This window comes from Martes martes (assembly GCF_963455335.1).
Source record: "Martes martes genome assembly, chromosome: 1".
Classification (NCBI taxonomy): Eukaryota; Metazoa; Chordata; class Mammalia; order Carnivora; family Mustelidae; genus Martes; species Martes martes.
In genome coordinates, this window is record NC_137888.1 from 128,822,718 (window position 1) to 128,838,518 (window position 15,801).

The window sequence follows — 15,801 nt, forward strand, 5'->3', positions numbered from 1 at the left end:
TTGACTCGTTGAGTATGTAACCATCCTACAGCTTGAAAGGAAAAAAGAAAACAGAAATTCAATTTCAAAACAAAATGCTCACCCTGACTCACTCAAGGAAGGATCCAGGGTTTTTAATGCAGGGCATTGACTCTGCCTGTTTTTCCCCTTCATCATCTGCTTCCCTTAAAAAATGGTATCAACTGCATTGGTAAGAATTCACATTTCTTCCCTTTTGTTCCCTGGCTCCATTCCAGCATTTCCCTTGTCACACTGATGGGTGGGGTGCCTTTCATATTGGCATAGGACAGTGAGCGGATGTCTCCCCTTATGTTAACCAACAAAGACCCAGTGAGGGGATCTACTCAGAGCTGGAGCCTCCTTTGCGGCTTGAGAAGACCAGTGGCACCGTGACTCTGTGGCTTGGATTTAGACGATTTTGATGATGGCTGTAGAACCCAGCAGCTCAGAATCCACGAAAAGGAGAATTGGAAGGAGGTGAGTGATACAGATAACGGGACGTCGATGTCATAATTGTTGAAGGGACTCTGGCTGGTGAGCAATTTGCTGTGGGGGCAGTAACTGCAACCATAGTTCATTAGTGGGTTATAGATCTTCATTTACAGAGATAAGCTGTTGATTTCATATGAGAGGTGGGAGTAAATTCTCCTTTATGTGCCCTGAGAAGAGCCTCTTTGAATTTACCTTCAGTGTCATGCCTTGGGGAAAAAAAAAAAATCCAAGTTTCTGGAAAAAAGCTGCATGTGTGTTCTGCACACTGACTTGCAGGCGACTGTTTCTAATTAGGGAGCTGAAGCCGGCTGGCAGGGGAAACCATATTTGTCATAAGTTGTGGCATTGCATTTAGTTTGTGTGTCTGTGCTTTTAACATGGGGGCCAGAGATGATTGTATTGGATTCTTCCCTATGGGTTCTGATTGTATTCTTCATTCTTTTCCATGGTTCATGTGTTCAGCCAATCTGCCTTGTCCCTTCAGAGCCTGCTTCCATTAATGCTTCCATTAATAATTATATTAATTGTATTAAGCATTAATTGTAATACTTCCATTGATTACTTCCATTAATACTCCATTAATACTCCCTTCCATTAATACTCTCATTAACTAGTTGTGTTCCCCAGTCTGGGCTTTCTGACCACCCAAACCCCAGGTTTGTTGTAGAAATCATGAAACCTACCTGGGCAGATTGTTGAGAAAATTAGATGGGATGGTCAACAGAGTGCCTAACAGATTGCCTGGAAATAGTACATGCTCAGCACGCCTCGAAAATAAGAGGTTTGTGTTAAATGATCTCTAAGGTAGTTTTTAAAATCTAATTTAACTAATGTTTATTTACTGCTAAGGACAGATGTGGAACTCGGCATTGGGGTCACAATCACAAACAAGACAACAAAACAGACCTTTGCTTCACAGGACTTAAATTTAACGGAACAAAATCAACAGGCAAAGAAATCCTTTTATTCCCCTTCATCTTTGCAAGTTCAATCCAGCTCAAACTTCAATTCAAGTTCATTACCGAGGCTGCTACTTCTTTTTTTTTTTTTTTTAAAGATTTTATTTATTTACTTGACAGAGAGAGATCACAAGTAGCAGAGAGAGGCAGGCAGAGAGAGAGGGGGAAGCAGGCTCCCTGCTGAGCAGAGAGCCTGATGCAGGGCTTGATCCCAGGACACTGAGATCATGATCTGAGTGAAGGCAGAGGCTTAATCCACGGAGCCGCTCAGGTGCCCCACCAAGACTACTTCTTAATTAAACCTGAAATACTTTCTGACTTAATATTTTCATATTTAGTAAACATAGGCTGATTTTATGTGCTCAGCATCGATCCCCCTATTCCCGGTAGGAAGATCTTGAAACTGTAATGGAGAACTATCCCTATGTTTCACTCTGAGTTAATGTGGATCAGGTGGTGGTCCACTCTGGCTCCAGGAGTGGGACAGAGGACACGGAATGCTCCCAGACACAGTAGAAGGCCTGGTACTTCAGTGCGATCCCATATCCTGGGGTGCATTGATTGGCTTATGTTTAGCCACATGACCCAAGTTTTTCAAATCAAAGTGAATCAAAAGAGCTTCGGTGTATAGGCAAGCTCCCTAAGATCCTAGGGTCAATGTTTAGTGTTATCCTACTTCAGAAGGTCTTGAGAGGTGAGCTGAGGGAATAAATATATTACTGCTTTTTTCCTTCTGAAGACTCTTCTCCCACATCTCAAACATCTTCCTAATTGCCTTGATAGAACCATTAGTGGGGCACCTGCTCCTTATTGTATTATTTCTCCATCTCTGCCCTTTGAAATTGAGAATTCTGGTTGGTGAAAAATTCTTGGCTGATAACCTCTTCACATGAAGAGCAGCCTTGTTAAGAGAATGGGGAGGAGGAGCCGCCTCTCTCCCTGCATTCCTGTCCATATTACATTGTAATATCCTCCATGTCAACCCGATGTCAGAGACAGCCTTTTTTCTAACCCTTAAGGATTTTGAAGCCCAATATGTGATTCTGACGATACCTGAGAGATATGGTGTGGGTATGCTGACCGAGTAGTTGTCTAGTTTATCTGCTGTTGCAGAAACAACAAGCAACAATGCGCAGTAAGTCTATTGCTCGTTTATCTGAATATGACTTTGAATAAGTTTTGGAACAGGAAAACCATACTTGCTTCCTAAAGCGCTTCATGACATGTGCCAGCGGTTACCCCTTACATAAGACAGCATGTTTCTGTATATTTTAAAACATAGTACTCTCTAAGTTAATTTCTTTATCTTATACTTATTTGTGAGATGGATGCATTCAGGAACACGTGTGATGAAGAAAAGCCTCCTCCATTCCATTATTTATGCATTTATGTACTAAAAAAAAAAAAATATTCGGCTCCTACCATACGCCAGGCACTTTTGTGCGACCCCGAAGATACGGAAGTGGGCGATATCATATCTTCATTTTTGGTGTCAGTTGAACATCCATTCAAGAAGTTTCCTTGAATGTGTGCAAGAAGAAGTATCGCTCCCACGCCCTCCCAGATACGACCGCTTTATTCTGAAGTGGAGATGAGGTCTAAGCATTTGGAGAACTCAGTTATGGTCCCCAGGAGCCGGGCGTGAGCGACGGAGCCCGGCGGGCAGCACGCCCCCGCTTCCAGTGCCCGCGCTGGGCGGGGCCGCGGACTCGCGTTCCCCGGGCAGGGCTCACCTCCGCCGGAACCCCCCAGGGGGCGCTCGCGCCGAGGTTTCCCAACTAGTATCTCGCCGGTTGCCGGGCGCATGGGTTTCGTCAGAAGGTGGAAACCTCTCTGAGAAGCTGCCATCTCCCCACCACCCTCGCGTCCCCGTCTCTTCCTCCCTTCCTTCCTCCCGTCTCCTCTCTGTTCCCTCCGGCTTCCTCCCCGTACCTTCCACTTACTCTCTGAGTTTACTGAGAGCTCAGCCTCCACCTCCAACATTTTCACCCTTTCCCCAGCCCCCACCTCCAAGGATGGAGTCCGGGTTTCCGGAGAGACCAAACTCCCCTCTCAGCATCTTTCCCGTCCGCTGTTGCTAAACTGGCCTGAGAGGACGAGGGGGGAGGGCGTCCGACCCCCCCTCACACCACCATCAACTACACCACCAACCGCCTCCACTCCAGAGCCGGATTCTGCATCCTAGGGGTAGGACAGACCTCGTCCCAGGCTCGATTCTCTTCCTACTCTTCGAGGTTGGTACCTCCAGGTAAGTAGATGCCAACTCTGCATTCCTGTGTTCTTGGGGCGTTGCGATGGCAAAGTCCTTCGGGGCTGCTGCGTAGCAAGACCAACTTTTGAGATGCGCTGGGTTTCGCTCAGATTTGCTTGTTTATCGTTGCTGCTGTTGTTTTAAGAAGCAGCCACGGGCACAGTCTTTAATCCGAGGGAACTTTCATCCCATGCATCTCGTCTTCTGCTGTCCGCTCAACTCGCCCCGGTGGGGTGGGGCGCGCGGGGTGCGGAGCAAGCCCGCGGAGGGAACAGCAGCACACCCCCCGGGGATCCGGTCCTGCAAGCGGTGGCGGGGGGAGTGGGGCATTGCTGTTTTAGAAATTGGGGAGGGGGAGGGGAGGAGAGTCCTGGCCGAAGTTGCAGTCTCCCCTCTGACAGTGAGAAAGCTTTGGGAAATTGTAGCGGTGGCCAGTCCTTGATCTAGCTGCTGTGTGATTTAGCCTCTCAGCTCCCTTCCTCCACCCCGCTTACAATAGGTCCCAATAGTATGTAATTGTGGCCCGGCCTCTCGGGTTTAAAACTAATCAGTAGGCTTGCAAGTCCCTTGATTCAACCAAGTCCCTCAGCGCTCCTTCTTCTGTTAAAGTAGCCATGAGGGAAAGGGGGCCAGGGGTGGGACTGGAGGGACCACCAAACAGCTAGCCATGGCCAACTAAAGAGATCAGAACCCCTTGTGGGATAAGAGAAGCCCGTGGATTGTTAGGGCAGAATCCAGGGAGACAATTTGGAGGTGATCCATGCCAAGTCTCAGTGTTGATGACTATCCAGTGGGGAGCTGGCTGAAATAGTCCTAGGAAGATGCACTCTTTCCCTTGAAAGAAGTGGGTGGGCTTTAAGGCTCCAGTTCCCATCCTGCCCTCCAGATCCCACCGCACCCCCAAGGCGTCCTTGCAAGACTGGCTTCCAGTCCCAGAACTTGGGAGTCTCCAGGAATTATCACAGACTGCAGCGGTGATCCCAGGGGCTCAAGCTTAGGAAATGCGGGCTGTGGGGGTTCCCCCAGGTGGAGGGAGGAAGGATGGGCAGAGAAGTGGTGGTGGATGAGTTAGGGAGGGGTGAGTGTCCTGGGAAACTTTGTAAGAGAAATACCTGGAGAGAACAACCCTTCCCCACCCCCCTCCCCCATCATACATATTGACCCACTGAAGCTATAGGATTTCGGTGTCTTTTGGGAGGAGATGCCTCATTCCTCTGCACCTGTGTTCAAAACTATGCAAAACCAACCCTCATTCCCTTGTTTGCTCTTGTTGCTTTGCCAGGATTTTTAAAGCACTGCTCTGATTGTTCTTGGCTCACGTGGTTTTCATTTTCCTAAACAGCAATTTTGAGCTGTCCAAGGTATTTAAAGTGTCTTTAAACTGAGACTAAAGCCTAGTAGTCTTAGTGAAAAATCATCTTAACTTCAAATGAAATATTGTTTTCTCCTTGTTCCTTCCTTCGATTGCCCTCCTAACAACCCCTATTCTCAAAGATGCTTGTGGGGTGGGGTGTTTTGTTTTTGGGTTTTTTTGACTTTACATTAAAAAAAAACAAAACAAAACAACCTCTCTCCCTAGAAAAACCAACTTTCCTAGAGCATAGATGTTTTGAATCCATGACAATGTATTGTAGTTAGTATACACTGATTAACCTGCATTAGCACATTCCTCCCCCACCCCCCGCCACCCCCACCCCCGCCAAGAGCCAGAGACAAACAAGAATTTTACTTATTTGATGCCCTTCAAGTTTAGGAAGGTCCCACTTCTTTTTATTACTCAGCAGATAAGACAGAGCTCACGATGGCTATTGCTGTGATTAAATAACTTCTGATGTTTTCATTTCCCTTACTAAGCTGCCATTTCTAGGTTAAATTCATTTTATCGGCTTGTCTATTTTTAAAGAGAGACTGACAGAGTTGCTCTTGCAGATCAGGGGTCTAAGCTCAGAGTAGGTCAAAGGTATTCACATGTAGGGAAGTGGATCAAAATAGAAGGGCTGGCAAATACAGATAGGACACCTGTGTTAAGTGCATACTAATAAAGACCAGAATCTCCTCATTTATCTCTGATGGGAAGATTCTGACAGCTTTGCAAGATCAAACTCAAATCACATCATAACTAGGTGATGTTCCCTGGGCATTACATAAAAGGAAGTATCAGTCCATAGCAGGAGTGGATGTTGAATCCCGGGCAGTTTTGAATGGTTGGGTGAGGAGAGCTTGCCTATAATGGAACCAAAGGTCTACTCATGTGTTACCATGTGAAAACTCTTTTGGCCGTCAAACTTTACCTTTCCTGTGAGTGGTCAGCCTCATTTTTATCCTTCCAGACACACTCCTAGTATAATTTATTGGAAGCAGGCACAGATGGGGTCCAGCGAGTTTCCCAGCATGAGACAACCACTTCGCTAGAGTTTCTAAGTATTTCTTTCAAAACAGTAGCTCTGAGGCTTGTGCATTGTTTTTAAATTGTACTTAAAAGACTTCCTGTTTATCTCTAGGTCTCTGGTAGCAACATGGCATTTTGCTTGAGTCATTGATTTTTTTTAGGGTAATCTTGCTTTTAGAGGTTTTAATTAAAAAGTCTCTTGTATTAAAGTGTTTCTTGATCTGCATGTGGATTTCTGATTAAAACATACCTCATTTCAGTTAGTAGGAAAAAAGGTGTTAACCTATTTCCGAAGAAGTTTTATGTAGTATTCCAAAAAATGGAAGATTTGATTCTTCCTATCACCAGATGATTTGAGTCCACCATGACTAAAAACCTTAAGATTTTAGTGACTATAAAAAATAACCACAGAGAAAAAAGTGGGTCAATAGTGGAATCTTTATTCTCATCTGTGTTTGAATCTTTTGGAACCCAACTGAATGTTTTCATATGGTTTGCAGCAAGCCTTTTTATGTACCTTGAAACATAATACTCTGGATCATTATGACCACCTTTATCCATATAAAGGATTTTTCCATTTGGAGGCAAATGTGTTGGAGGTGAACAGTTGATGTTATGTGTCACTAATGCCCACACTTTCAAGGGGATTTGAATCCAGAACAAAGAGTGAGAAGGGCACTTTGATGGCATCAACCTGACAGACTGGGAAAAAGGCTCTACACTAATTGGGAAAGTCACTTCATGAGTCTTTGTATTTTTTAGCCAGAGATATGGCCAGAAGATCTGTATTTCATTCATTTTAAAGAAGAAAAAGGCTAAATTTGTTCTCTATGTTTGATCTTTCCATTTTTGTTTTGTTAATATTTTAAAACAAAACAAAAACCCCTTTGGATCCATATGGTCACCCAAAGTCATATTGCCTTGGCAACAGTAGCCAGTACCCCAGAATCACAAAATACCCAAACAGGACATTTAAAATGCATTTAAAATAAAAATGTCACATGGTTCAAGACCATTCTATAGTGCATCAGAACTGACCTTCCAGCCTATAATAATAGAATTCCATTTCTCTCTCCCTTTCTCCGGATTGAATGTAGGTGATAACAGATTATAGGACTTTAATTCTTTTTTAGGATGTCCTAAAAGTTCTATAATGGTTTTTCTTTTGAGGGAAGCATGTTATGTAAATGAGTGGGTTGGAGTTACAAATCCATTCTTTGAACAAGGTGTTTATGTGGAAGTTGGTGAAAGTCCAAAATCAAGCTCAATAATTGGATCAGGCATGATGTGCTGTCTTTTGTATGATATTGGAAGTAGATGATAGATAGTAAGGCCTTGATTAGCACTAAATTCACTGAGTGGATGCCTGCTAACACGTGTGACTGCATAATAAAGACATCGTAGTGCCTGCATATACTTCCCATCTTTTCTGCACTAGGAATCTCATTTATGTGGGAGCTTTCTGTTTCGTCTATGAATTACTAAATATATATGATATAGTATATGTTTTCCCTAAGTTGGCAAAGCCCGGAAAGTCCTTTCTCTGGCTCTTGTATTCTTTGGAAAGCCTCTTGACAACCACTAGCTTTTAAATATTAAATAAATATTGGAGGCTTGAAAGCCGGTTTTGAAAAATGGAAGAGAGTGGTAAGGATGCCTTATTTGGAAAGGTTTATTCCAGTTCTCTGGTTTTAGTATACTCCTGGGTGTGGGGGAGCCAACTTAGAGTTGGCCTGTGGTGGGCTCGTTTCTAAACTGTGAGCAACAACTTTATCGCTTAGTATTTGTGACTCTCCAAACTGGAAGAGAGCTTGGGGATCATTTCTTGACTCTAGGTATTTAATTTGACAGATGTGGAAACTAAACTTCAGAGAGGTGACTTGGTCAAGATGAGGGGGCTCACTCCACAACCCCCCTATGACTCCTTTCTCTGTATAAAGACTCAAGTTCCCTGGAGATAATTACTGTGGTGGTGCCAGTCTCTAGTGCCACGGACACTGATAATTTTTACTGAGTTGAGGATAGTGGGGTGGGTGTCTCCTGCCTCTAATGGAGTGTTTTGGGGAGCAGGCTTGGGACTTACAACTTTGTTCTCTCTTGGAGCCAATGCAATATTTACCCAGTAGATGTGATTAAATTTGTAGAAAATCATTGTCTGCAGCCATCTCAGTTAATGTGCATGTTTTGTGAAGAATTGTTCATGCACAGTCTTAGTTTCCTATTTTAAATGTCATAATTGAATCAATAAAATAAACAAAGAGAGTTTATGAGCGGGTACACTTCCAGGAACTCACAGGGGAATCTTTTATTCTGTTTTCAATTAAAGGTCCATTCAGAAAGAACAAACTCTAAAAACGTTGTTTTTCCATCTTTGGCTCAAAACATAATATTTCTAACTTTGTATTTATTATTTCTTAAAAAACGAGAAACATTTTTCCTTGGAAACATCAGGGGAAAAATACAGTGTTTCAGGTTAAGCCTAGAAACCGTCTCTGGTTTAAGGTGTCTTGACTAAAAGACTTTTCTTATCGAAGAGATATCAAACCTCTGCAGGACAATTCTTCGCGCTTTGAGGGAGAGGAGGAACAAAAATAAGCGAGCAGGGGCCCAAGGGGAAGGGTCCGCCCCTGGTAGCTGTTGAGGCAAGGGGGAAGGGCTGGAGAAAGTTGGCTTTAGAGTAGACGGTCGCTAGAGGGCGCCCGAGCACCGGCAGAGCCCACCTCCTGGGACCATGAACCCGACTTCTAGGCTCAGCGATGGGGTTTAACTGAACCCCAAAGCTGTGCTCAGGTATGAAGTATTGGTTTTCCCAGCGTCTCTTACTCTCCAGTCCAAATTGCCTCAGAGAGAAGACAAAAGATGTTGCCTTCGGAATCCGGTGGGGCGCTTGGGTTGCCCAGGAACTGGACAGCCTGCCTGCTCTTAGGATTCAGCATGATGCGAGGTCCTGAGTTTGGCCACCCTCTGTTTCCTCACACTGGGGCCTCTTACCAGTGGAAGAACTCTGGATTCAGAAATACCTGGTTTGAATTTGGGGCTTACAGTTTTCATGCTGCAGGCAGAATAAATTACTTCACCTGCATGAGTGTTAGCATCCGGAAAATGGGGCTGGTAGTAGTTGTGAATGTGGAATGTTTAACAGGGTCCAGTATTTTAGTGGGCAGCAAATGTTAGCTCCTGTGTCCCTTCTCTTAACAGTTTCCTCAAAACTTCATCCTTTTCTTAACACATGAGCTTCTTTCTCTCTATCCATGCCCCCACTCCTTCAGCAGAAGGATCTCATTTATCCATCTGTTGAATAATAATTGATCACAAAACCTGTATTAGGCACTGGGGATAAACATGACATTCGTATCTTTGGAAGTGGCAGGCCTGCGGGGAGACGGGTGCGTGAGAACAGATACTGAAACTCATGGAGGTCAAGTGCGAGGAGCGAGATGAGCAAATTTTGTAGGTTGAGAGATCTGGGAATCATTTGCTTTGTCTCAGAGAACCTGGGGAATGGTCCCTCAAGCCCCTTATACTCAGGTGTTTTTGCTTCTCCCTGGGTATCAAGGAACTTGGTCTGGGGGGGGTGATTCTGAGGGTGAGGAAGGAGCAGGGTCGGGGGAAAATCTCACTCAGTGTGCACTTAGGTTTGCGTGTCTGTTTGGCTGTGCTGACAGAGGCCCTCAAATCCAGTCAGCTCCTACCACCACCCTGTGGATTTTAGCTTCATCTGTATCATAAGATAAGTGCCCATATAACTGACTTAATCCATTTAAACAGGAAAGTGATTTTTAGAGGAAACATGAAAGAAGTATAACAACACAAGGAATGCATCACTGAGGGGTGGGTCTGGAATAATCTAAATAAGGATTATGTTTTTTAAAATACTGAAAGGTGTATTCAATATAAATATCAATAAAAATGAAAAATAATAAGGGTCATAGTAGAATGGTTAAAAGAAATGTTTTATCATTATCTTTCAAGTGACAGAAAAGCTTTTTTTTTTTTTTTTAAAGATCTATTTATTTGACAGAGAGAGAGGTCATAGGAAGGCAGAGAGGCAGGCAGAGAGAGAGGGGGAAGCAGGCTCCCAGCTGAGCAGAGAGCCTGATGCGGGGCTCGATCCCAGGACGCTGAAACCATGACCCAAGCCGAAGGCAGAGGCTTCACCCTCTGAGCCAACCAGGTGCCCCAGACAGAAAAGCTTTTAACTTACTTGGAGACTCTGAGGGCACAGGGTGCCTGATCTGATGTCTTTGTTATGTTTTGTACAGTTGTTTCAACAAGTAACTTAGAGACAGAAATTCCAGTGACCAAATGGAGAAGTCCAGGAGTTTTGTCTGTGAGAACCTGTGGTTGTGACAACCAGGGCCTGGGCACCTTGGGCCTCATGTGTTAATTTTCCCTGACTACGTAGATTGCAGAACTCCTAGAGTCCATGGTTGGAATTTTGTGACTTGACCGATTGTCTATCGTGTTGGAGAAAAGTCCTGATAAGAGGAAAAGGGTAGAAATAGTTGGTTTGGTCCGGGAGGGGCCAGTGAATAACATTTATCACAGCTCATGGCCCGACTGAATTTTATAGAGACAGGAAAGTAAAAGCTTCTTATGAAATCAGAGAATGTGATAGGACAATCCTATCAAATTAGGTACACCCCTTTCCCATTTTTCAGATAAGGAAACTGAGTCTCAGCAGGGTGAACTCACTCACGCAAACTGTTTGGTGGTTGAGTTAGGGCAAGACAGAGGATTCTGTACCCTTTGTCCCGGCCCCGTGCTGCACGAATCTTTCCTCCCCATTTCACGGGAGCAGGACTGTCCCTGTCTTATTCACTGCTGGACCCCAAACGGCGAGGCATCCAGCCATTGCTCAGAAAGCTTTGGTTGACTGCGTGAACAATGTGGCTTCCTCCTTCCTCACTCTTCTTTAGGAGTGTGCCAGGAAATCACTAGGTTGCAATGCAATTTGGTAAAGACAAACATTTGCTGAGCTTTGTTAGGAAGTGGCTTCAGCCTTGAAGGTAGACAGAACTTGTTTGAATTCTGGCTTTGCCACTCGACAGCTGTTTGGCTTTGGGAAAATTACCAAGTCTCTCTGAGCCTTATTCCTTTGTTTGTAGAAATGGGGATAAAGCAGAGGACCCACATCATAGGTGTGCACTAAGTGTTACTTATTTCTTAGCCTCCCACTCCTCCTCTCCATTCTTCCCAGAAAAGATTTAAAGGAGGATATAGCACCTTTTCAAAAGTGATTTTAATTTATTTGAGATAATGCACATTTATCTTGCATAAAAAATAAAATTATTCCACTGTATAAACATAAACATATCTAATCACTACAAATACATATTCTGTGGGTTAGATATCATTAGTCCCACATTATAAATAATTGGGTCAATGCCAAAGCACTGGCAACAGGGGAGGACTCAAATCTAGGGTGCCCCCACCCCAATTCCAGAGCTAGGGTGTTTTGTTCAAATCCCTGTTTCATGTGATATTTGTTTCTTCTCCATCCTTCTACAGCTGCTTCTCTTATGAAGGCTCAGATCCCCTTTTCCATGTTATCTCATGGCCTGGCTGGGCTTCAGCCCCTGCCCTGTAATGTCACCATGCATGGCTGTGCCCACTCCCCTGGTTTTTCACAAACTTTTCTGGGAAGCAGCTGTATAGTGCACTTCTTGTGATAACTCCAGAGTGCCTAGAACCTTCTGGAACATACATAACTCTCTGTCACCCTTTGCGTGTGTCCACTCCCTTAGCATTTATCCTGCGTGAAGCCAGGTTTGTGAGCAGCCACAGTGTACATTGGACTGGCTCAAAATCAACTCTATACCCTCTCTCATTTATTAAAAATACTCTCAATGTATTTTGATTATTCTATATTGTATAATCTAAATTAATGTTTGAAGTGGTACAGATCTCTTACTGTAGACATTGTATATGTAATACAGTATATGTTGTACTTGATGAACAATTTATGGGATTTTGGGGGGTGGATTATTTTGACTCTGTGTGAGTTTTACTTCATTCCTTGAATCATAGCCTCTACCCAAAATGTGCTCCATTATATTTACAAGGCTGTACTCTGTGCTGTATATAGGCAGGTAGAACTTTTAGTGAAAAGCATAAATTTTTAGTCAGGCATTTGTGGGTTTGAATCCCAGCTCTGCTACATCTCTCGAAATTCAATTTCCACACATGTAAAATGAGTAATGGTAGTGCCTGTACCCTAGGTTAGTGGGCAGCCTCAAAGGATACGGTGTATATCCGTAGTGCCCCAAGTGCCCATCGGATTGTGGGCACATGGAAATTATTCAAAATGTCACTGGTACTGGCTGGTGACACCCCTCAAAATTTAGAGCTTACGAGTGATTACCCAAATGGTAGTGGTTTGCTATACTGTAAGGGAGTTGTGAAGACTAGGAGTGTGTTTACAAAGGTCTGATAGAAATCAGCAATAATGGGGCGTCTGGGTGGCTCAGTCCTTAAGCGTCTGCCTTCCGCTCAGGTCATGATCCCAGGGTCCTGGCATCAAGCCCACATCAGGCTTCCTGCTTGGCGGGAAGCCTGCTTCTCCCTCTCCCACTCTCTCTCTCTCTCTCTTTGTCAAATAAATAAATAAAATCTTTAAAAAAAAAAAGAAATCACCAATAAAATGTGTGCTTCCTATAGCCACCGACAACCACTTACCTTTCTCCCTTCCCCCGTCTCTGTTCCTACCCACAGATTTTATGCCTAGCCACAAAGATGAGTCAAGGGTTATGCTGGGGTTTCTCTAAGATAAAACTTCCCTCTGTCCCTGCTGGTTCCAGCTTTATTTCAGATGAAAATTATGTTTAGCGCTGGCCCCCAGATACTCAGCCAGAATGGAAAATCAATCACACTGCCCTGCAAGGCCTAGCAACGGACATTTATTACAGTTGACTCTATGTATCTTCTCCCTTTGCTCAAGAAAAGATTCCAGGCAGCCAGCAGCAGACACATTAGGTATTCTCTGCTATCAAAGTCTAAAATGCTACTTGCATAAAATACTCTTTTCAGAGAGACCCAATGCATGTCTCAAAGGTGTGGTTCTCACACTTCAGGACGAAATCAGAATCTCCTGGAAAACTTGTTACAACACAAATAGACATCTTCTAGCCCCTGCCAGGTTCGGATTTGGTGGGTCAGGCACTGGAGCCAAGTCGTGTGCTGACAGTTTCCCCGGTGAGGCTGATGCTGCTGGTTTGGGGACCACCCTTTGAGAACCAAGTCTTAAATACTCACTCCCTGTAGACAAGCTGTGCATTTGCTCTCCTGTGTGATACAACTGAGAACAGCATTAGTGGTAAAGAAAGGGCTCTGATATTTACCGAGCCACTGTGACATTGGCTAGATGCCAGGCACCTCACCGGTCACCTTATGCATATTATTTAATCCTCAGAACTATCCAGTCTATCAATTCATAATTATTTATTGAGACCCTATCATGTATCATATCATGTGCTGTGTTAGGCTCAGGGGATCTGGCGTGAACACACAGACATAGTCCTGACCTTCTGGATATCGTGTTTCAGCAAGGAAACTTGCTTGAGCAGAAAATTATAAGGGTAATTAGTCTGATCCATAGAAAATGGAAGCCCAGAGAAGCTGAGTAACTCGGCTAAGGTTACACAGCTAATGGGAGACAGAGGAGACAAAACAAATCTGAAAACCATCTTACTCCAAAATGCGTACTCCTTCCACTAAATCAGGAATTCTTAGACTTTTTGGTCTTAAGGCCCCTTTCTACTCTCAAAAATTATTAAAGACCCCCAAAGAACTTTTGTTTGTTTATGTTAAATCTGTCCACATTTACTGTATTAGAAGTTAAAATGGGTCACCTTTTGGGAATTGTTGTACTAAACCACGATGCAAATAGTACCATTTTTCTTAGATTCTCAACCCTAATTTGTTTTGATGACCTTTGTAGCCAAGAAAGATGAGTCATGTCTCATCTCCTCCTAAACGTTTTGTGTGTGTATGCATGTACGTGTGCGTGCGTGTGTGTGTGTGTGTGTGTGTGTGTGTGTGTTTTAAATACGACAGCCTCTCCGAAGCCTGAGCCTGTATTTCTAGTGATGACAGCTTCCTAAAGAAAAGGCTGACCTGCTTTGGAATTGCTTTCTTACATTTTTACGTGTGTAAGTATATGTGTGTATGCACACTTACGGTAAAGAAAAGCAAGGGTTAAACTGTCTGTCCCAGACCCAACTGAGATGTGGTGACTTTATTATTCACCAGAGGATCTCTGTCCCAGCTGAGGGCATTTATGAAGACACAGTTCATGTACATTTGTGACGTGCGTTGCCTTCAGAGTTCCCCAGGGCACGTGCCTGCCGAAGGGAAGCCCAGGGAAGCAGCTGAAGGCTCACTCCTGCTGCCTCATTACGGGGGGAAGAAGAGATGAACGACCAGACTCCAGAGCTGTGGCTTTGTGTCCTGTTGGCAGCCGAGTTGTGTTTAATTGTGGGCTAATGACCGAAATCCTGCCCTTTTCCATCATTTTTATTCATTATCTAACGGGAATGAGAAGTCCTAGTAGATACTTTACTTTGGTGTGTAATGGTCCGTGGTGGTTCAGACTCTGATGCTCTGGCTGGCTCTTAATGCTTTATGGCATCATTAGATTTTACTGAGTAAAATCAACCAAATCAGGGCTGACATAACTCAGTGTAGTTCTCAACCGATGATCAATGAATGAGGTCAAATCTTTTTATTTTCGTAGAAACCAATGAACCAAGGGAGATGCGGCAACAGGGTTAGGGCGGTGACTGGATTGTAGAAGAGCCTTGGTTGAGAAGCTGGAAAGAGGGTTAATCTTCCAGCCCTTTGATTCTTTGGTCTTTTTGACAATAAACTCCTGGATCACTGGTTTAGAGACACTTTAAAAATGTTTATCCAGATGTTTGGTGTCACGGAGGCCCATCCCACATCCAAAGCAAACGAATAGAGAAATATGATGCGAGGAGCTCTCTTGTCATCTTCCTTCAAAGCCGAAACTTGACAAGAAGCACTTCTGTGAGTTGACCAGAGGTGGCGTGGATTCCTTGATGGGGCGTCTTTGTGTAAAGGGCACATTCTGCTAGGCGATTATAACTTTGTAAAGGAGTTCCCTTTCTGTAAAGTGGCAGGCAGTTGGAGGAGGGCCTGGGGCATAATTGGGTGTACCTGCCAGTCGCATCTTCTTTTGACGCACATCAAACAGGAGTCTGTGTGATATGATCCATGAGGGTCATCTGGGAACTCTTTCAGCCAAGTTTTTGATGCTATTTTTAAGTTGTGAGCTTTTTGCCCCAAATTCTCAAATTCAGACTCAATGGGCTCAGGTGAGAAACACTCTCTCAAGTGATGAACCCTGTTGGTTTTGCAGCTGGCTGGGGCCACTTTTGAGATCCACTTTCTCTAAACAGACACAAACAGGGAAGGATGCTGACCCTCTGCTCCTCAACTCCCCCACCCCCCCACCCATGCCCAGGGAATGGGCTCAGGGAAGATCAGACTTTCTTATTGACCCTTTGAGTGCCCCAAGTCTGCCCTGTCAACCAAGCTAAGCAGCCCAGCTTAGACTTGCCTCCAGCAAGAATGGATGGGAGTTATTGCCTATAGGGACAGAATGATGGGAATCTGCCTGATATCCTAGGAACATCATCTTTCCTGAACTGGGGAGAAGAGATGATACCCAATTAGGGAGGCTCAGCGTT

The 15,801-nt window shown here is 44.2% G+C and overlaps 1 protein-coding gene across 1 annotated transcript in view; it reads left to right on the plus strand.

The window, feature by feature from the left end:
* Positions 1 to 297: 297 nt before the first annotated feature.
* CPNE4 (copine 4) overlaps positions 298 to 15,801 on the plus strand; it is a gene marked incomplete at its 3' end in the record, with an annotated part of 476,837 nt that continues 461,333 nt past the window's right edge. Inside the window, exon 1 of the mRNA XM_080823089.1 lies at positions 298 to 477. Within this exon, the coding sequence (XP_080679215.1) occupies positions 422 to 477 (56 nt within the window). The 5' untranslated portion in view covers positions 298 to 421. The remainder of the gene's footprint in view (positions 478 to 15,801) is intronic.